The 22,762-nt window shown below is 39.9% G+C and overlaps 1 protein-coding gene across 1 annotated transcript in view; it reads left to right on the top strand.

The window, feature by feature from the left end:
* The first annotated feature begins 747 nt into the window (after window positions 1-747).
* The window catches only part of LOC142657196 (coagulation factor XIII B chain-like), a 33,282-nt gene continuing 11,267 nt past the window's right edge, over window positions 748-22,762 (top strand). The window contains exons 1-7 of the mRNA XM_075832248.1: window positions 748-863; window positions 7,158-7,358; window positions 14,287-14,472; window positions 15,413-15,589; window positions 16,156-16,332; window positions 19,845-20,024; window positions 20,991-21,176. Of these exons, the coding sequence (XP_075688363.1) occupies window positions 803-863; window positions 7,158-7,358; window positions 14,287-14,472; window positions 15,413-15,589; window positions 16,156-16,332; window positions 19,845-20,024; window positions 20,991-21,176 (1,168 nt within the window). The 5' untranslated portion in view covers window positions 748-802. The remainder of the gene's footprint in view (window positions 864-7,157; window positions 7,359-14,286; window positions 14,473-15,412; window positions 15,590-16,155; window positions 16,333-19,844; window positions 20,025-20,990; window positions 21,177-22,762) is intronic.

Genomic DNA, 22,762 nt, shown 5'->3' with positions numbered 1-22,762 from the left:
TCACATCATCAGCCCCGGAAGTCAGTGTTGCATTTTTATAGACAGTATATAGTGTGCTTTCTGAATTTTTTTATTTTGGTAGTACCATAACTGTTTGTGTTGTGCAATATATATTATTATACAGTTTTCAGGTTAAAGGAAGCCCCCTCCATATCCCCTTTTAAGGCATATGTACATCCAAGAGGTGGGTCCCCGACTTGGGACCCCCCTCTATGAGCCAAAACAGAGAGCTGCGCTGAATGAGTGGCTCCCGTTCTGGCAGACTCAAGTCATCCTTGTATTACAAGGAGGGACATTTATCTGAATGGACGCCATTTAATGATACATTTCCCATATAGCCGCCACTTCAGGGGAAATGACTGTGAACGAGACTCAGGGAAATCAGCTGATCACCCCTGAATAGGTTGTCTTATAAAATTTTTACATTTTAACTTTGTACTAACATAACTTTCCCAAATATTAGCAGCTCCATAGTAACTGCAATCAATAAATCACTCAATATCAGACTGTAACATGTTGGATATATACTTCATATGTTCCCTGCTCAAACTATGGTGTATTTTATTACGATACAATGAATCAATACATGAAGATCCGTAAATAGTAAAATCCGAATTCTGGTGCTTTTTTGTTGTAAATTGATTTTTGTTGTGTTCTACTTCTTCACACTACAGATGAAGCCTTAACTAGAAGGTGTAATCATTACAAGTATTGTAAATAATTAACAGACTTTCCTGAGAAATTTACTAAAATCTGGAGGTTTCACAAATGTTAGGACGGGAAATGAACAGTAGATAAAAACATGAAAGTGCAGTTTTTCTTGCTGTTGGATTTAGTGTTCTCCTTATTATGTTCAGCAGAAGGTAAGATAGTCGGCAATATCTCTATTTTGTGATAATGTAATTATTTACATGTCTTACATTCTTTTGCTTGAGAATGTCACCCATCCTCCACCCCATACGCTTATTTGTATCTAAATTCAGGATTCTTTCTGTTTGTTGAATTATGAAGCTGGTTGAGCTTGGTTGGTGCCCCTTGTTACTTGTATAATTATTTAAAAAAAATTACATTAGGGATCTAAAATAAATTTGTGTAAATAAACAAAGGGAAAGAGTGGCAATCCTTGAACAATGTAGGAGCACCACTTCTTCATTAAATGGATATTCGAACTAATAATATGTATTGTATATTTGTATGATATGCCATAAGTGTATTATAGGTGGGGGTCCCAATCACGTCATCTTGGAAATTGATGTCAATCGTTAAATTTTTTTATATAGTTACATCGGTTGAAAAAAGACACAGGTCCAGGAAGTTTACATTTATTGTTAGGATTTTTTTAATCAGTTTAATTGCAGAGCAAAAAAAAACTTTCTGCACAAATAAGTGGGAACGCACATTAATCATCTGATTATTGTAAGTTAGGGTGTATTCAGACTTTGCGGCTGAGCAAAGTTAACACCACATAAAAAATGCATCCGAAAATGCGTTTTTACTGCGATTTGGTGTGTATTGCATCGGAAAAAAACATGCATGCATTTTTAATGCGAGCTTTAACCACATCTCAACCACTAAGTTTGAATACACCCGTAAAGTTTCATCAAACTGATTACTTTATTCCCATTATTATCTATATTTAACTGGTATTGGAATGATTAAAGGCTATGTACACCTTCGTAGCCACATTTTTTATTATTGCTCCAATACATCTAAAGGTCCTTTTACACCGGCCTATTTTGGTTGGTACAACGAGCGCCGATCAATGAGACAGCTCATTGATCGGCGCTAGTCTCCTCCGTTCACACGTATGGGGACGAGCGCTCATTACTCTGATCGCTCATCCCCATAACTTTCTATCATGTCAGCAGCACATCTCCATGTTCGGCATTTAAAACAATACAATCAGCCGACGTACGAGCCTGTTCATTGGCTGATCGTTGCCCTGTTTACAACAGGAAAATTATCGTTCTGTGAACACTCGTTTTTCTGATAATTGGCTGGTGCAAAAGGGCCCTAAAATGGAAAATCAAGCAATTTTCCAAATAGTCTTAATCAAAGATTTCCATTTTTTGACTACAGATCTTATGCACTTATGTGTCTCAATAATAATAAGCTACAAACAAACCTTGTGAAATCTAATTCTGCAGTCATACTCGGATCCATCTGCCCCCTACTTTTTGATAACATTCATTTGGTAGGTAACGAAAAAACAGAGGACAGATGTAAGAGGGGATGACTAAAGTATCAGACTACACAGAATTGTACAACACCTATGCTTTTTCTGCCCCTTCCCTCCCTTCTTATAAAAATTTGGCAATGTATGGCCTGCCCTAAATTCCCTATGTACTTGTGTTCTTGAGACCCATGTCAGGCTAAATCATTAAGCACCATGTTCAATAACTGTGTCTGTATAAAACTGTATTCTCCCCAAATGAAGCGGCACAGGTATCCCAATTCTTAAAGAGTATGTCTACCTTTGCAATCAATTTATTTATTGCTCCAATGCAACTCAAGTAAATGAAGCAACTTTACAAATACTCTTACATAGTTGATAGGATTGAAAAAAAGACAGAGGTCCATCAAGTCCAACCTATAATCCTACCGTGTTAATCCAGAGGAAGGCAAAACCCCCATGAGGTTGATGCCAATTGCCTTATAAGGAGAAATATTCCTTCCTGACTCCAAATATGGAAATCAGAATAAATCCCTGGATCAATGTCCCCTCTCCAGAATCTAGTACTCATTACTAGTAATATTATATTTTTCAAAAAAGGCATCGAGGCCCTTTTTGAACTTGTTCAAAGAATCAACCATCACAACACCCTGCGGCAGAGAGTTCCATAGTCTCACTGCTCTTACAGTAAAGAATCCCCGTCTGTGATGATTGTGAAAACTTTTTTCCTCTATACGTAGAGGATGCCCCCTTGTCCTTGTTACAGGTCTAGGTGTAATAAAGATCATTATAAAGATCTCTGTACTGTCCAACTATATTATGTAGATTGAAATTAGATCGCCCATAAGCCGTCTTTTTCCTAAACTGAATAGCCCCCCGTTTGATAACCTTTCGTGGTACTGCAATCCGCCTATTCCCTTAAAGGAACAGTGTCATCACAATTTTTTTTTTAATATGTTAAAGATGTTAGTGCTTTATTAAAAACGTTTATATTTATTTGTGTGTTTGTGTTTTACTTTTTCTTATTTTTACACTTTTTCTTCTCTATGGGGGCTGCCATTTTTTGTTCCATTTCTGTATGTGTCGATTAACGACACATACAGACATGGAATACGGCAGCCACAGTCCCATAGAGACTGTGAACGGGTCCCGTCCCATCCACTTCTGTGTACGCCGTCTGTGTGGGAACTGCGCATGCGCCACTCCCACACAGTCCAACTTGAAATTGGCGCCGTCCGGCGCCATTTTCCTGTGGACCGGAAGTCGCGGCCAGACAGTAATATTACTACTTCCGGTCGCGGCTTCCGGACTTGTGCACTTGGACCAGCGGCAGCAGACGGAGCGGACGGGCCGGAGGGAGCCGCGGCGGCAGGAGCAGGTAAGAGATTTCAATGTATGTTCGTGTTTGTGTACGTTTACTACTGTATGTAAACCTACTACACTGTGTGTTAGCTCAAAAAATGGCGACACACAGTGTAGGAGGTTAGACCGTTCAAATCCCTCGTTTATCCCGGCACTAGCCAGGATAAAGGAGGGGGGATGCTGAGAGCTCACTAGAGCGAGGGCTTTTTACCCAATTTTGCAATGCTGCAATTTTGGGAATAGCTCCATCTAGTGACCAGCAATGGGAAATATTATAAATTAGAATTAATTTATAATATTTCCTGACTCGTGAAAAAAATAAAAAAAATTTGAACTATGTTTAATCACCTACACACTAAATGTTTAATTAAAAAAAACAAAACATGTTTTTCTGGCAACACATTCCCTTTAATGACCTTGGTCGCCCTTCTTTGCACCTGTTCTGGCTCAGCTATGTCCTTCTTATCAACAGGTGCCCAAAGTTGTACACAATATTCCATATGTGGTCTGACTAGGAATTTTTATAGAGCTAAAACTATGTTCTTGTCATGAGCATCTATGCCTCTTTTGATGCATCCCACGATTTATTATTATTTATATTTGGCTTGGCAGCAGCTGCTTGGCACTGGTTGCAAAAGGTAAATGTCCCCAAATGTTTTTCAATAGAAGTTTTACCCAGTGTTTTACCATTAAATCCATAATTGTAAAATCTGTTTCCTTGGCCCAAGTGCCTAATCTTATATTTATCCACATTAAACTTAATTTGCCATTTCTGTGCCTGAACCTCCTACTTCCCTAAATCCCTCTATAGTATTACATTATCCTCCTCTGTGTTGATTACTTTACAGAGCTTAGTATCATCTGAAAATACTGAAATTATACTCTGTAAACATATTAAAAAGAAGAGTGCCCAATACCGACCCCTGTGGAACTGGTAACTGTCACCCACTCTGAGGATGTACCATTAATAACCACCCTCTGTTTTCTATCACTGAGCCAGTTGCTGACCCAATTACACATATTTTCCCCCAGTCCCAGCATTTTCATTTTATATACCAACCTGTTATGCGGCACAGTATCAAACACCTTTGAAAAGTCTATATACACCACATCCTAAGCCTTACCCAGGTCCAGTCTAGAACTTACCTCCTCATAATCAAATTAGTTTGACAGGACCGATCCCTCATAAACCCATGCTGATGCTGCGTTAACAGTTTTTCATTGAGATACTAAAGAATAGCATCTCTCAGAAAGCCCAGAAATATTTTACCCACAATGGAGGTTAAACTTACAGGCCTATAGTTTCCGGGCTCACTTTTTTACCACTTTTTGAATATTGGCACCACATTTGCTCTGCGCCAGTCCTGTGGAACAGACCCAGTCATGATAGAATCGTTAAACATCAGAAATAAGGGTCTGTCTATCACGGTACTTAATTCCTGCAGAATACGGGCGTGTATACCGTCCGGACCCGGTCATTTGTCTATTTTAGTGTTTTTTAAGGCGGTGCTGCATATCTTTCTTGGCTAAGTAGGTGATATTTAATGGACATTTTTTTCTTTATAGGTATTTAATGCCTCCTCACCACTGTCTTGCTTTAGTAGTGTAAAAGTTTTCTTTGTATCATTTATTTCCCCCCTTACTGTTTTATTTAACCACATCAGTTTCATCCTGTCTCTAGCTTGTTTATTTCCGAAGGTATATATTTTTCAAAGGACCTATTTAAGAGGCTTTTAAAAATATTCCATTTAGTTTGTGTATTTTTATTTTTGGGGACTTTGCCCCAGTTTATGCCCTTAAGGTTTATGCCTTTAAGGTCATTCCTTAGACCGTGAAAATTATCCTTTCTGAAGTTTAGTGTTTTTGTAGGTTCTCTACGATGATATCCTGTCCGGCCTATTGGTTAAAATTCAGTCTAGAAGTGCCCCCCCTATTGTTGGATCTTGCACCAGTTGTGAAAGGTAATTGTCCTTAATTATTGTCAAAAACCTGTTTCCATCGATGGACTTGTAGGGTTCTGCCTCCCAGTTTCTATCAGGGTAGTTAAAGTCCCCCATAACAATGACTTCATTATGGTTTGCTCCCTTGTCTTCACCATCCCCTCCCAATAATCTGTCAAACCAATCCGCGATATGCCATACCCGAGCACCCGGAAGACCACAAACGGTTCGGAATCTCAGGTCTTTGTGGCAGATTGCCCTATCTGTTCCCCTAATAATAGAGTCTCCCGCTACCCGGACCTTTTTCTTCTTTCTTATGCTCCCATTCCCCTCCTTACTGGAACAGACATTCCCCTGTTTGCTAGACGAGGTGTCTAGATGCAGCAGTGCTACCCCTGACCTGATGTCCCCCACATTCGCCAACTTGGCAAACTTGTTAGGGTGTTCCAGATCAGGACTAGTCTCCCTGACACTCTTTCCTCTACCCTGCCTTCTAACTTTTACCCAGCTAGCTGCCTCAACAGCCTGAACCTCCATGCTCTCCTCTACATGTTGTCAATTACTCGAAGTGTTGAAAGTTGCTTGCTTAGATTCAGAATCTGGGCTTCCAAATGGGCAATTCTCACACACCCTGCACAGCAGTATGGTCCCTCAAATGGCTGTTCAAGGATTACATACATGGCACAGGATATACACTTGGTTGCATTGGCAGCAATGGAATTCATTGTATCTAATGGGGATTTAACAATCAGTATACCGTTGTATGGGAAAAAATGCACTAAACACCCAAGCAACAATTTCTGCTTAATCTACAGTCACTGAATCTTAAGTCACACTTGAAATCAATGCACACGCCTACGCTTCCACACTCGCTTAGCTGCTTGTTTTAAATAATTCTTGCCACTTAGGCCTAACTCAGACGAGCGGGTTCGGTCCGTGATATACGGTCCGTGTGTTGGCCGCATTTCCCGGACCGAACACCGTGCAGGGAGCCGGGCTCCTAGCATCATAGTTATCTATGACGCTAGGTGTCGCTGCCTCACCGCGGGACAACTGCCCCATACTGTAATCATGTTTTCAGTACGGGACAGTTGTCCCATAGTGAGGTAGTGACACCTAGCGTCATAGATAACTATGATGCTAGGAGCCCGGCTCCCTGCAGTGTGTTCGGTACAGGAAATTCGGCCAACACACGGACCGTATATCACGGACCGAACACGCTAGTCTGAATTAGGCCTTAGCTGCTCTTTCCAGTAAGGTCTCTGGCTGCAAACCAACTAACAAGCTCATAGCAGCTGTATTGAGGGCCTCTTGATTAGACAGCCACACTCCAAAATAATTACCTATGCAATTACCTATGTATGTTACAGCTGACACCCTGCTGTAATGGCGGCAATTTACAGTACAATACAAGTGGATGGGGTTTTCAAAACCCCATCCAAATTTAGCGGAGAAAACGTGCACTAAAATAATTCTTGTGCAGAGAAGCAGCAAATTTTCATGACCGAATTCACCCTTTGCAATGCATAGGGTGAAGCCCGTGGAAATTCTGCTGTTTAATCCACAAAAAAAATCTGCATGTAAGATTTGCAGATTTTGCTGCAGATCTGTTGCGGTTTTGGAGCAAAATCCACAGCGGAAATTGTCTGCCACACTAACAGCTATGTTTCATATTTTTACAGGAAATTTGTGTGATCTACCAGATGTAGAGAATGGAAACATTGCACAGTACCTTTACATATTCAAAAAGTTTTATTTCCCAATGAAGGAGGGGAAGAAGCTATCTGTATCTTGTTCAGCCGGGTACACATTTCAGTCTGGAAGGCAAGAAGATGAAATCACATGCACATCAGAAGGATGGGAACCTCAAGCAATATGTTTCAGTAAGTTTATAAAGATATTTTATATTTGTAGAGAACACATATTAACAATTGTCCAGGAATCAGGCGAATGAGGGTTGTTATTTTTTTACAACCATGCTTGTAAGAAAAAATGGTACAGTTAAACCCTACAATAAAGATTATAGGCCACACCATTCTAATAGCTAATATTCACATGATAACAAAGAAAATATCATGCACGCTGCAAGCATGCAGCACATTTAGTTTCATATAGAAGATAAGTCACAAGTGGCAATATGTTAAAGAGTACTTATCATTCCCGATGGGTTTTCAGAATAAGTTGTGTATACTGGAGTAATAATACTATTAACAACCACAATGTCACCTCTATGACGTGTTTATAAGCATATTCCTCCTCCGTAGGCTCCATCTTCAATCAGGGCTGCGGCGAGGCATAGGGCGCTTAGGTTGCCTCCTGGCATCAGGTGGGGGTGGGCGTAATTTTATTAAACATAAATTTAAAAAAATCTTGTACCATATAAGCCCTTCCCGACCTCTTCACATAAATATATGGCATCTAGCAGTGTGCCAGTCTGCAGGGAGGCTGTATATTTACGTCCCGTTCCCCCCGACGATTGCAGCGTTTCTGCTGCATGAAGTGTCCAGATCTAACTGTAACTAACAGTCTCTGATGTGAGTGCCCTCATCAGGACAAGATTGGTTTAGGTCCCAATAATGGCACCTGGACCAGAAGCTGTTAATTACTGTTAAGCCTGGACCAGCATATGGCCGGGTTCCCATGGGTCGGATACGCTGCATAAAACTACGAAGTGTATCCGACCGATTCAGTCCCGAAAAACTTACCACATTGTAGTGCAGTTTTTCAGGCGGAATTTCCACTGCGGAAAGCAGCAGCAGAAGAAAAAAACAAACTTTCATACGTACCCTGGTCGTTGTCATGTTGACTCGTCCCTACTTTGGCGTCCAGTCCAGCCTCCCTGGATGACGCTGCAGCCCATGTGACTGTTGCAACCTTTGATAGGCTGCAGCAGTCTCATGGGATGAATCATCATCCTAGGAGGCCGGACTGGAGAAAGAAGCAGGGAGTTCTGGGCAAATATAAATTATATTTTTTTTTCCGAGTTGTGAGTTTTGCCTCAGATTTGCTGCGATTCCGCTGCAAAATTCACACTTGACTATTCATTGCGGGTTTTGCATCCCAATTGAATTCAATAGGGAAAACTCGCAACAAAAACGCAGCATGAATTGACATGCGGATTTAAATTCCGCACCGCATGTAAACTTATTAAAGTTTATGCTGCATTTTTTTTTCAGCAGCGTGGGCATGTGATTTTTAAAATCTCATCCACTTTGCTGCTATTGTAAATGCTGCAGCATTTCTGCACAGAATTCCACTGCGGAAATTCTGCAGCATTAATGCCAGTTGGGAACCGGGCCTAAGGGTTTCCAGGTCGGACAATAATTTATATTTTCTGGTCTAGATACCGTAATTTGGACCTGAACCAATCATGTCCCGATGACGGCACTCAGATAAGAGACTGTTCATAAATAAATAATAAAAAAAATTACAAAAACAATTTTAAAAAGCCCCACTCCCCCCCAAAAAAGTACATAAGAGGTACAAACTTTTTTATCCTGCGTGACATAAATTAATTTTTAATGGGAATCAGGCCATCAGGCATTGAAAAGTCAAGTTTCTGTCAAGCAGAATGTACGTTACCCCAAATATATAATAGTTACACCTAGCCACCAAATTTTGCATGTTCTATTTGCTTTTTGTGCCATCACTAAAGTATTTCTGTACTTGGATGATTTTCTTTCACGTACAGATTCTGCATCTAAAGTTAAGGGGGGAAAATACATGTAAAGCTAAAACAGTGTCTTTGTTTTCTGAGCTATTGAGATGTCATCCGTTACCCAATGGCATCGCTATGCACAGGAGAACTAGGGCTTTATTTTTGGGGTAAATATTATTGATTGAACAGACTACCTTAGAACAGAACTTGAATAGATGAGGATTTTCTTTTTTTCCATTTTCTGATATTTTTCACCAAAATAACATCTACAAATTAAATGATATCACCTCTAATTTTAAATAATAAGAAAGCCCTATTTGTCCTGCAAAAAATAAATAAATGGGGGTATACTAATCACCTTTAGAATACAGCATTCCAAAATGTGGATTTTACTCTGGATCTCAAGGGCCAAAACTCCCCCAGTCCTGGAAAGGTAAACGTTATAAGGAAGTGTGCCATGATTTAATACAGAGCCAAACTGAGAAGTTTTTGGTTATTTTTTCACAGAATCCGTGCATGCTTTATAAATGCTTCTATGGGAGAATACAGTTAGGTCCAGAATTATTTGGACAGTGACACAATCCTCATGATTTGGGCTCTGCATGCCACCATATTGGATTTGAAATGAAATGATTGAGATGCAATTGAAGTGTAGACTTTCAGGTTTAATTCAAGGGGTTGAACAAAAATATCCTGTGAAACGTTTAGGAATTGCAACCATTTTTCTACACAGCCTCCTCATTTCAGGGGCACAAAAGTAATTGGACAAATTAACATTACCATAAATAAAATGATTTTTTAAAATACTTTGTAGAGAATCCTTTGCAGGTAATGACTGCCTGAAGTCTGGAACCCATAGACGTCACCAAAAGCTGGGTTTCCTCCTTTGTGATGCTTTGCCAGGCATTTACTGCAGCTGTCTTCAGTTGTTGCTTGTTTGTGGGTCTTTCTGATTTAAGTTTTGTCTTAAGCAAGTGAAATGCAGCTCAATCGGGTTGAGATCTGGTGATTGACTTGGCCATTGCAGAATATTCCACTTCTTTGCCTTAAAAAACTCCTGAGCCCCTAGCCCGCTCTCTGGACATGGATCAGATCATTCATAGTATTCCAATTGGTGGCGACACCTTAAGGTTAGCTCTCTTTGCCAATGATGTGATGCTGTTTATGTCTAATCCGAGTTCAGATTTACCTAAGGTGTTAGACGTGCTTACAGATTTATTTATTTTTCTCTGGTTTTAAACTTAATGTTTCGAAGTGCGAGGCCCTTTATATGGGGTCCAAGTCACCTCAGGGGGGACTACCCACTTACCTCCACCATATTCCTGTAGCCAAACGATCCATAAAATATCTGGGTATCCATATTGGACGTACCACAGACTCCATATATATCGCTTACATTATCCACCTTTATTTATGAAAATCCGGCATGATTTGAAGAGGTGGCATGGTTTGCCTCTCTCTCTATTGGGGAGAAATCACCTCCTTAAGATGATGTGTTTCTCTAAGCTACTATATCCGTTACAAACAATACCTCTCCTTTTGAAACATACAGACATATCAAAATTAAACACGGCCTTTGGTCACTTTTTATGGAGAGGTAGACGACCTCGCATCCGCATGGACAAACTTATAGCTAACAGGGAGAGAGCCGGTATTAATCTACCGTGTTTCCCCGAAAGTAAGACAGTGTCTTACTTTCTTTTTATCCCCAAAAGCCCCACTATGTCTTACTTTCGGGGTATGTCTTATATTGGAAAAAAATTGTCGAATTATTATTTATTTTTTTTTCACAAACTTTATTTAACTGTTTTTCCTTTTTCTTTTTTAGTCCCACCAGGGGACTTCACTCTGTGATGTGCTGATTGCATATATAATGCTTTGGTATACTTAGTATACCGAAGCATTATTGCCTGTCAGTGTAAAACTGACAGGCAACCTATTAGGTCATGCCTCCGGCATCGCCTAACAGGCAGATTCTGAAGGCAGACCTGGGGGTCTTTGTTAGACCCCCGGCTGTCATGGAAACCCGACGGTGACCCGCGATTTGTTTGCGGGGGCGCCGATCGGGTGACAGAGGGAGCTCCCCCCTCTGTCAAACACATTAAATGCCGCTGTCACTATTGACAGCGGCATTTAATGGGTTAAACTGCCGGAATCGGCGCGCGCTTCGATTCCGGCAGTTGCAGCAGGAGCCAGGCTGTGTATAACAGCCGTGCTCCTGCCGCTGATCGCGTGGGTACAGTCTCAGTACCCGCGCCATCACAGGACGGATATATCCGTCCTCCTGCGCGAACTAGCAGCTGCTGAGGACGGATATATCCGGCTCGGTGACGTATGGAGAGGGTGGCGGCGTGGAAGTGGGCAGGAGGCGGCAATACCCCCGTGTTTCCCCGAAAGTAAGACATATGTCTTACTTTCGGGGTACGGCTTATATTAGCCGACCCCCCTGAAACCCCCGATACGTCTTACAATCGGGGGTGTCTTACTATCGGGGAAACACGGTACCTAATCTACGGGGTTACAATTTGGCTTGCTTGGCACAACGTGTTATTGACTGGGTTAAACAGACTAGTTACCATTCTGACCACGTTCTTGAATCCAATTTTTGAGCCCCATGCGACCTCTGCAGGCTCTTACATTCCTCCCTCTTAGCCCTGCCTAAATTCATAACGCAATCTCTGATATGTAGGGAAACTATAAAGGCTATGAGAAAGAGATATGGTCTCTCCTTTAGAATTTCCAAGTATATTCCCCTATGGAAGCATCCTGAATTTATTCAAGGAAAGGAAAATAGTCTTTTTGAGGAATGGAGAACGAAGGGTATACTTAGAGTGGAGCATCTGCTTCATGACACGGATCAGAGATGGCTTAACGGGAAAGAGTAGATAGATAAATATGGGTTGACCCCCTTTCAACATATGCAACATTTTTTTTGTGAATGCTCTGAGTACTGTCAGTCGAGAAGTGGTTACAAATGACATGGATAAGACTATTTTCCAAAACAGTGGAATGATGCCCATCTCCCACATATACTGGAGTAGTAGAGATAGATTAATTGTGGTTCCGCCTGAGCAATTCCTTACAAAGTGGGAACAGCTTGGGGATAGTGATCCACAGGGATAAAATATTGATAGGATGGGGTTCTATTCAAAAACATGTGGTAAGGGAGGTACGGAAAGACACTCAATTTCATATAATGCACAGGGCTATATTTGGTTTTAACCTGCCACCAAGCCCCGCAATGCCTGATCGACTACTGGCTTGTCTCAAATGTCTAACTAGTAAGACACACCTGTTGCATGGTCTGTGGCATTGTTCCACAATTAAGCTCTTCTGGTATCGGATCGGATCGGTTTGGTAGCTAAGAGATTACTGTTGCAACACTGGTTGTTACCTACTGTGCCGACTATACAAAACGTATTGAGTCAGTTGAAACAGTGTTTGCACATAGAAAGATTAGAAGCAGAACATACAAAAACAAAAAGCACTAAGAAATTTTGAATCAAATGGAGAACATTCATGGTGAAGCATCTGTCTGACTCAGAACTCACACCTCACACCGGCGGTATCTCCCTTCACGCTCACCAAGTGGTACTTATTGGAAACGTTGAAGGGTACATGGGGTCGTCTACATATTACGTGATGATGCATTTTACTATCAGTGATGGATACTACTTTTTCCCAGGAAGTTTGACGGATGTTTTTTGTTTTTATGATATTGGAAAAATACAATTGTCACTCTCAAATTGTATTTTGGGTCTGCGTGCCCATATTCGTTGTATGGTTTAGAATAATTTGATGAAAATAAATAAAAATTTGTTTAAAAAAAAAAAAATCCTGCTTTCGCAGTATGTTTTGGGTCATTGTCCATCTGTACTGTGAAGCGACGTCCAATCAACCTTGCTGCATTTGGTTGAATCTGAGCAGAAAGTAAATCCCTGAACACTTCAGAATTCATCCAGCTGCTTCTGTCTTCAGTCACATCATCAATAAACACTAGTGACCCAGTGCCTTTGGCAGCCATGCATGCCCATGCCATCACACTGTATGTTTTACAAAGGATGTGGTGTGCTTTGGATCATGAGCCATTCCAAGCCTTCTCCATACTTTCTTCCTTCCATCATTCTGGTACAAGTTGATCTTAGTTTCATCTGTCCAAAGAATGCTGTTCCAGAACTGGACTGGCTTCTTTACATGTTGTTTGGCAAAGTCTAATCTGGCCTTTCTATTTTTGAGGCTGATTAATGGTTTGCAGCTTGTGGTGAACGCTCTGTATTTGCGCTCATTAAGTCTTCTCTTTATGGTAGACTTAGATACTGATACGCCTACTTCCAGGAGAGTGTTGTTCACTTGGGTAGATGTTGTGAAGGGGTTTTTCTTCACCATGGAAAGGATTCTGCGACCATCCACCACTGTTGTCTTCCGTGGACGTCCAGGCCTTTTGGAGTTCAAGAGATCACCAGTGCGCTCTTTTTTTTCAAGAATGTGCCAAACTGTTGATTTGGCCACTCCTAACATTTGTGCTATCTCTCTGATGGATTTCTTCATGTTTTTCAGCCTAACGATGGCCTGTTTCACTTACATTGAGAGCTCCTTTAACCTCATGTTGTGGGTTTAAAGCAACAGCTTCCAAATGCAAATGCCACACCTGGAATCAACTCCAGACCTTTTACCTGCTTAATTGATGATGGATTAATGAGGGAATAGCCCATGCAGCCCATTAAATAGCTTTTGAAATAATTGTCCAATTACCTTTGGTCCCTTGAAAAAGAGGCAGCTACATATTAAAGAGCTGTAATTCCTAAACCATTCCTAAAATTAGGATGTGAATACCCTCAAATGAAAGCTGAGAGTCTGCACTTTAAGCCCATATTGATTATATAACTGTATATTCTATATGTTTTGGTAAATGCTAAAATGCCAAAACTTGTGTCACTGTCCAAATAATTCTGGACCTAACTATATATTACCTCACAGAGGCTCCATACAGCAGCGCACAGACTGCCAATTGCTCCATAATACAGAACCATGTGGACTCCAAACATGCTCCGTGCACATGAAGCCTAACTGTTACATTAATCACAAATGTGGTTGATATATTTTACCTGATTACATCTTGGAGAATAAAAAGTTGATTTTTCTTTGTTTGTTAGAAAAATGTCTCAAACCATCACTTCAGAATGGAATTTTGCACAATGCAAAAGAGTTGTATAAAGCTTTTGACACCATTCAATACAGCTGCCATGAAGGCTACACAACCACAAGTGGAGATAAAATTGAAACAATAAACTGTACATCTGGAAAATGGTTACCTCCCCCAGGATGTCATCAGATAACTGGTATGAATTCCCATTTTCCTCCTATATTAATCTGTTCAGCATAACAAAACACATCATAAACCCAGGCCTATAAACGTTACAGCTCATGTACATGGCCATTTTATGCCTCTGCACACAAACTTTATATTTATTTCCGTGAAATCATGAAGGACTTTTTCAAAGTTTGGGAAAGGCTTTATTGATCTTCCAGGGTAAGATTCGATCCCATACGTGAAACTTAATATACAACTCATGCGCAGAGCTGCAATAAGGCCATGTGCATGAGGCATTATACACGTGTCAAGACATACATAAGTGTAGCAAATTAAGAGGAATGAATAAATGAATATAGTACACCTTTCTCTGAGATGCTCCTTGCCATTAGATACAGCAATAGTGCTGATTAGATGTACATCCATTCAAGCAAAGTTCAGTCTACGAATTAGGCCTAATGCATATGACCATTACGGTCAGTAAATACTGCATGGACGGGCCGCGGAGTGTTATACACATTTGCGGACCGTGCCCACAGTAATAAGTATTGGAGTCCGTAAATGCAAAAAATAGGACATTTCCCATAGAAATTAATGTGTCAGTATTTTATACGCACTTACAGATCCGTAATTGCGGATAAGAACTACGGTTGTGTGCATGAGGCCTTATTGGTTACGGAATCTAGCTTACAGGTTGATTTTCATGTTTAGGGCTTTCATTGGTATCAGGTCTCTGACAACACAAGAACCATTCCAGCATGGATCTTGGTTTTTTTGGGCAGGACATGACTCAAAGAGAAAATGGCCTTCCTAAAACAGATGGAAAGAAAAACACAAAAGATTTACCACTCCATGACTCCAACTGATGGATAGGCTCACACATATCTCACAATTTACATAAACGTGCATTATGTCTAGAACAAACCAGTTGACATGTATATTTCACTGCTTTCGTTGTCATGTATTAGACAGGTGTGAAACTCCTCTTCTTACTAATGGATATTATGTAACAACAAGGAGAATTTTCCGTGTTATAGAGACTGTACAATACGAGTGTAATGAGGGTTATTACACTGCTGCTGGGACCAATGCCGACTGGGTTGAGTGTCTCCCCCGAGGCTGGTCTTCTACCCCAAGCTGCACAAGTAAGTCTTTCTGATCACTATTTAATGTTTTCAATGTGATATAATAATAATTAGAGTATCTGCTCTTCCATCATTAATACCTGCCTGAAATGTATCACTTAAATTCTTAAGCTGTTTAAAGCTTATAATAGTTGTTATCCAGCCACGAGATTGGAAAGCGGGAGATTAGTGGCCAAGGGTATGCACCAAGTGGGATCCTCTTCTACAGAGGTCATCTTTATAAAAAATTGTGAGCACAGCATCCACACTTGCGTTATTTTCCTCCCACCAGGGGTTTCCAGAGGTTATATATATCTATAAGGTGAGGATGCACTTTAATTGCATCCGTGCACTTACCCATCAGAAAGTTTTTATCTATGAAGTGCTATGAAGTTTCTTTTTAGGCTTCTTATCTGATATTTTTGGAGGATTGGAACAAGTTTGCTATTGATGCTGTAAAAAAGGAAAAAGGTTTTGTAGACTACCTTGATCAGCTCTGTTTATGGTTTGCTAAATAGTATATTATATATATATATTTTTTATACAATCATATAAGTCAATTCTTATAAAGGGGTCTCTTCATTTAGAAATGTCCTGTGGGAGGCTGGAAGCTGTGGAAAATGGTGGATTCTACCCAGTAAAACCATCATATGCAGAAAGAGATGTGATACAATTCTACTGCAAAGAAAATTACTCCATTAAAGGCTCAGAGTTAATCCAGTGCTATTCCTTCGGATGGGAACCTGAGCCACCCATTTGTGAAGGTAATGTGTGAAAATAATGTGTGGAGATGTGTGAAAATAATATAGGCCTACAAATAATTAATAAAGCAGTCTGTGAATGTGAACTCATTTCATGATCAAGCTTTAGCAGCAGTGTGCTATATTGTGTTAGTCATAACGCATCATGCACACGAGCATATTATAGATCCGTAATGTATGGATTCAGAATGCAGTACCCAAGGCATGCTATAGGCTCATATTGTCAGTGTTACCAATATTATGTGCAGAGTGCAGGCTGGGTGTGGGCAGAGCAGGAAGTCTGTGAGGTGCAGCTTCAACCAGTTGCTACAAAGCAGGCAGTAATGTCAGAGACAGGGACGTCAATTTAACAACTTACCCAGTACAGCCAATTTTGTAATTTCTGTGGTGTTAGGCTGGATTCACACGAGCACATTACGTCCGTAATTGACGGATGTGTTTCGGCCGCAAGTCCCGGACCGAACACACTGCAGGGAGCCGGGCTCCTAGCATCATACTTATGTACGATGCTAGGAGTCCCTGCCTCGCTGCCGGACAACTGTCCCGTACTGAAAACATGATTACAGTACATAAGTATGATGCTAGGAGCCTGGCTCCCTGCAGTGTGTTCGGTCCGGGACTTGCGGCCGAAACACGTCCGTCAATTACGGACGTAATGTGCTCGTGTGAATCCAGCCTTAAGGACCTATAGTATACAAAGCACCTTGGAAACAGGAGGAAAAAATAAAGATTCTGGTATATTAAAGGCTATGTACACCATTGAGATGTTTTTGTTATTTTTATTAAAAATGTCTGTGTGATTGGTGCAACTTTCAAAATACTTTTTATTAAAAATAATTTTTACTTTTTGAGCTACAGGTGGTTTGCATTCTGTATACAAAGCAGCTGTATCGTGCGCTAAGACCTCAATCCGTCAGATCCGCGGGACTGGTGGGTCCAGTGAAAGTGGGTCCTGCGTGTCTGCGTGATTACAGGATCCACCTGTAATCAATGACATCTAGGTTATGAACTTGGATGTGATCGGTAACAGATTACATTGCTAAGGGGGCTGACTGCAATGCTAAAAGGCTATGTAAACCTTTGAAAGGCAATTATTTTTTTTAATAAAAAGGTCAGTTAGTGTGTTTGGTGCAACTTTATAAATACTTTTTATTGAAAATTTGTCTTACAGCTACTTAGTATTCTCTATACAGAGCAGCAGTATCTGGCACTGAAACCTGTATTAGTCAGGTACGCGGGACTGACAGGTTCACTGACAGTGGGTCCTGCGTGCCTCTGACACGCAGGATCCACCTGTAAACTATCACATCTATGTCCATAACTTAGTGATAGATTATAGGTGGATCTTGATGTCAGAGACCCACTGACACTGAACCTGTCAGTGCCGTGGTCCTGACGAATACAGGTTTCAATGCTAGATACAGCTACTCTGTATACAGGATACAAAGCAGCTGTATCTCAAAAAGTAAAAATAAATTTTAATAAAAAGTATTTTGAAAGTTGCACCAATCACACTGATACACATTTTTGGGGGGAAAAAAACAAACAATTTCAAAGGTGTACATAGCCTTTAACCCCTTCCCACTATTGGGCGTGACTGTACATCCTGATTTACAGTGCATTCCCGCAATAGGGCATACAGTCACGCCCTGTAGATGAAGCAGGCACAGGAGCTGTGCGCGCTTCATCTTCAGCGGGTGTCAGCTGTAATACACAGCTGACATCCCGCTGCAACGGCAGTGATGGCAGTTACCGCCGATCGCCGCTGTTTAACCCCTTCAATGCAGCTGTCAATGGCGTCCGCTGCAATGAAGTCGTTAACAGAGGGCGGGGGGTCCCTCTGTAACCCCCCTGCGCGAGAGATCGCGGGTGTCGATGGTTGCTATGGCAGGACCTAACAGGCTAACTGTCAGATGAAGAATGGCGGTTACAATACACCGCACTACATAAGTAATGCAGTGTATTGTACAGGGGATCAGAAGATCAGATCTTCAAGTCCCTAGGTAAGTGTAAAAAAAAAAAAAAGGAAAAATAAATAAATAAACAAATAAAACGTTTTAACTAATAAAATCAACAATCGCTCTGTTTCTCTGATCAAGTCCTTTATAATTAGAAAAAAAATGAAAACATGAAAAAAACTATACATAATAGGTATCGCCGCGTTCGGAATGGCCTGAACTTTAAAAATATAACATTATTTTTACCGCACTGTGAACACCGTAAAAAAATGAACTAAAAAACAATGAGAGGATTTTATTTTTTGGTCATCTTGTCAAAAACAAAATGTAATAAAAAGTGATCAAAAAGTCGCAAGTAACCCAAAAGGGTACCAATAGAAACTACAGTTCGTCGCGCATATAACAAGCCGTCCCGCAGCGATATCAACTGAAAAAAAAAAAGTTATGGCTGTCAGAAAATGGTGACACTACAACATGATTTTTTTAGAAAAGAGTATTTTTATTGTGGGAATGTAGTGAAACGTAAAAAAACGATATAAATTTGGTGTCGCTGTAATCGTATCGACCCGCAGAATAAAGTTAAGATGTTGTTTATACTGCACGGTGAACACTGTAAAAAATATTTAAAAAAAACAGTTCTAGAATTTCTGTTTTTTGGTTTCCTCATCTCCCAAAAAATGGAATAAATAGTGATAAAAAAAAGCGCATATACCCCAAAATGGAACCAATAAAAATTACAGCTCGTTCCACTAAAAACAAGCCCTCACACAGCTCCGTCAACGGAAAAGTGACACGTTATGACTGTCAAAACGCAATGATGCAAAATGATGCTAAATGACTGCCCAGACTAATTGTTTAGGTCCAGTAGTTTTCAACTAAATACCTCACATCATCATTTGCTAGACCCCACACGTGACCCCAGTAGATGCAACGGAGATGAGGAAACTTAAAGAGGCTCTGTCACCACATTATAAGTGGCCTATGTTGTACATAATTTGATCGGCGCTGTAATGTAGATTACAGTAGTGTTTTTTATTTAGAAAAACTATAATTTTTGACGGAGTTAAGACCTATTTTAGCTTTATGCTAATGAGTTTCTTAATGGACAACTGGGCGTGTTTGTGACGGATATATATATCAGGATGCGGGAACTAACACCTGCTTGTGACGGAGATATCTGTCTCTAGACGTTAAGGGGTTGAAATGTCTGGAAAACCCATGTAAGCTAGCCACAGAATATATAACAGTTCGTATGAATGCTCATTGACTGATCACATCTATTATGCGGCAAACATATGGTTGCTAGTCGGCAGCATATCTCCCTGTATAAACATAGAAATGTACTGCCGACACAATACTAATGTTTTGGGATAAATGATCGCAGCAACGATCGTTCATCCCAATACCAAACGATCCTTGCTCCATATGAAGGGAGCAAACAAGTGACAATCGACAAGCTGTATTGTCAATCGGTGCTCGTTTTAAAGGTGTTAAACGCAGGCGATATAGATTGTGCATTGGGTAATTAATAGAGGAAGTTTCACCTATTTATTTCAGAAAGAAAAAATAAGTGCCCTCCTCCACCAAGACCGGCCCGCAGTGTTCTGCTCAGTAATCCTACCCTACATCGCATTGGGAACAAGGCACATTACGATTGTGATCATAACTACATGTTAATCGGCCCTGAGCAAATCCAGTGTGAGAATGGGCATTGGACAACTCCACCTAGTTGCGTAGGTGAGTAAAATAGTGTCATCTGTTATTACTTTCAGCAGTAGTTGCCAATGATCAAGCACCAAGGACCAAATTTAAAATACTGGAAGGCAACATATGGCCACCAGACCTCCCCTTTTAATTTTCTCTTTTTAATTTTCTCTTTTAAATTTGGAACAATTGACCACAACAAAATATGTATATAAATAACAGGGAAATATAGATGTTTAGTAGAGTAGATCATATACTGGATTTCCTTTACTTTATTTTAAAAAAATAGTAGAAAATAGGCTTTATAAAAATTATTCTGTGTACCAGCTAGTCAAATGAGTACAAATAAAAACTGAAGCAATAATGTATCATGCTATAAGAACTGACTGGCAATCCAGTCCTTTTCAAAGGATAATCACCTCGGTGATCAGTTGATAGACAGAAGTCTGGCTCCGGGACCCCCAGTGATCAGTTGTTATCGTTGGGGAAGTTGCAGCCAGCCATACATTTTTGCACAGGAAATGTGGTATTACATGCCAGCCACACAAACTGAATGGATGTCCATATGCCGCATGGGCATGCTCGGTCCACCGGAGCGGGAGCCGTCCTTAGCAGTTTGCTGCTCTAGCTCAAAGAAGGGTGTCGTGAGCTGGGGCATGTGAACAGAGTTTATTTTTATGAGACAACCCCTTTAAGTATGAGCTGTCTAGCTATGACATGGTATTTCTTGCAAGTTTTTTTTAGCACAGGACTATACATTTAGTAGAAAATATTACATTGAATAATAAAAAATAAAAACACTGGGAGAGAGTTCTAGAGGAAGGGCATGTGCTAAACTCAATAGAATGATAAGCAAATGTTTGTCAGTCCAAGACAGCAAATGTCAATGGCAGTACATTTTATGGACCACATGATCAGATTGAATACGCCTGTGATATACGGTATGCTTGATGGATGTAGAGCAATATTATTTGTTTATTTCTCATTCTCTTTTCACAGAGCTCAAAGAAAAGATAAAATGTGACAAACCCCCACAAATAGAAAATGGGAACACAATTCTGAGTCTTGAGGTTTATCACAGTGGTGATGTTATACACTACCAGTGTGCTGATGGATATGAAATACAGGGACCAGAGGAAATAACATGCAAAAAGGGTAAATGGCCAGAACCAGCTAAATGCATTGGTGAGTTATGTAGTTCTAAATAAAGGTGGTGTCAAAATGTATCTCATTAGTTGCATGTTCCAATAAGTGATTTTCAAAAAGTAAACAAAAAAATAATTATAATTAAACATAAAGTCCAGCACTCGATCCAATAAAATAAAAACTTTAATTCATAAAGTTTAAAAACAGAATAAAAACTTTCCAAGGAAGGACGTTTACGCGTTTCGAACCGAACAGGTTCCTAGTCACAGCTATGACTAAGAACCTGTTCGGAAGGAAACGCGTAAGCGTCCTTCCTGGGAAAGTTGTATTGGATCGAGTGCTGGACTTTATCTTCAATCTATCTATTATCTGATCTGCTGCTGACACAGAAATCCTCCTTTGTCTACAAGCACTGAAAGAACATACAGCGTGGTGCCAGATTTTTTTCAAATGGTGCATGTTGAGCGGACCAACTTTTTCCTGTGTTTTTTTTCTAAAAAAATATTTATGTTAACATAAAGGTCAATGTAATATTTCTGTAAGAAAAAAAGGGTTAAAGAGCTATTTCCCTAAAAATCATCTGTAAATATAAGTAATTGAATAATCGTTTTATTGTCTTCAGTGGCAGCTGCTTGGCAGCTTAGCTTTGCTTTATTAGTATGCAGCTATAATTAGTGACTCTAACTGAGCTGCATTGTAGATTAAAGGGAGTGTGTCATGTCTGATTTTAGTTTCATAAATTAAAGTATACAGAAGAGAATTAATGTGTTTTTTTTGTTGTTTTTTTTTAAATTTTGTTGCTATTTATTTTTCATATTTTATATTTTTTTTGAATACTCAATTTTTATCAAAGATTTCAAAACATAAACATATACAATGATTTAATACAAGAGGAGTAACAAAATACTCTATCCAATGAAAAAGTCTAGAGTATACAATAAGACATGTCATATCAATGTAGAATTACAACAATCTAGAACCCCCCCAACTGTAATTGACTACGTTATTGATTCTGCCCCCAAAAAAATTTTATCCTTACGGAACGGAGACAAATGGAAACCATTAGCAACGTAAGCATTTCTATTGAAATCAATGGTAATGCAAACAGAAAGCATGTTCGCCAAGTTCTCTCGTGGCTGATAGGGAATCGCCTATATGCTAAATTCGAGAAATGTTTGTTCGAGAAAAATTCTTTGCCCTTCCTGGGCTACATCGTGTCTGACCGTGGTCTCAAGATGGATGCAGAGAAGGTGAGATGAGTTGCTAGTGCAGCTGCCTCTTTTGTGGCACGCAAGATACAAGCCGCTAAGTGGATCCAGACACATTGACGCAGCAAGGACGTGTAAGCACTGTTGCAATACAAAAAGGTTCAGGGCAAGTCAAAGAATAACAATAAGCATTTAATAATTCTATTGCAGGCAGGATATATGTTGGATAATACTCCAAGAATAATTATGTGGCAATAATTAACTAACTGAATTAATCACTGTATGAGAATAAACATTAAAAATGTAATAATTACCCATAACTTTGCCCATGTTTTAAATTACGTACCTTTGAGTATTTTAGAGTCCATTAATAAAGTTAAATTTTTATATTTTTACATTGCCTTTTCCCATTCTTTT

The sequence above is a fragment of the Rhinoderma darwinii genome, chromosome 7, assembly GCF_050947455.1.
Source record: "Rhinoderma darwinii isolate aRhiDar2 chromosome 7, aRhiDar2.hap1, whole genome shotgun sequence".
In the NCBI taxonomy this organism is placed as follows: Eukaryota; Metazoa; Chordata; class Amphibia; order Anura; family Rhinodermatidae; genus Rhinoderma; species Rhinoderma darwinii.
Note: the sequence above shows the minus strand (reverse complement) of the source record. Positions and strands in the feature narration are given on the sequence as shown.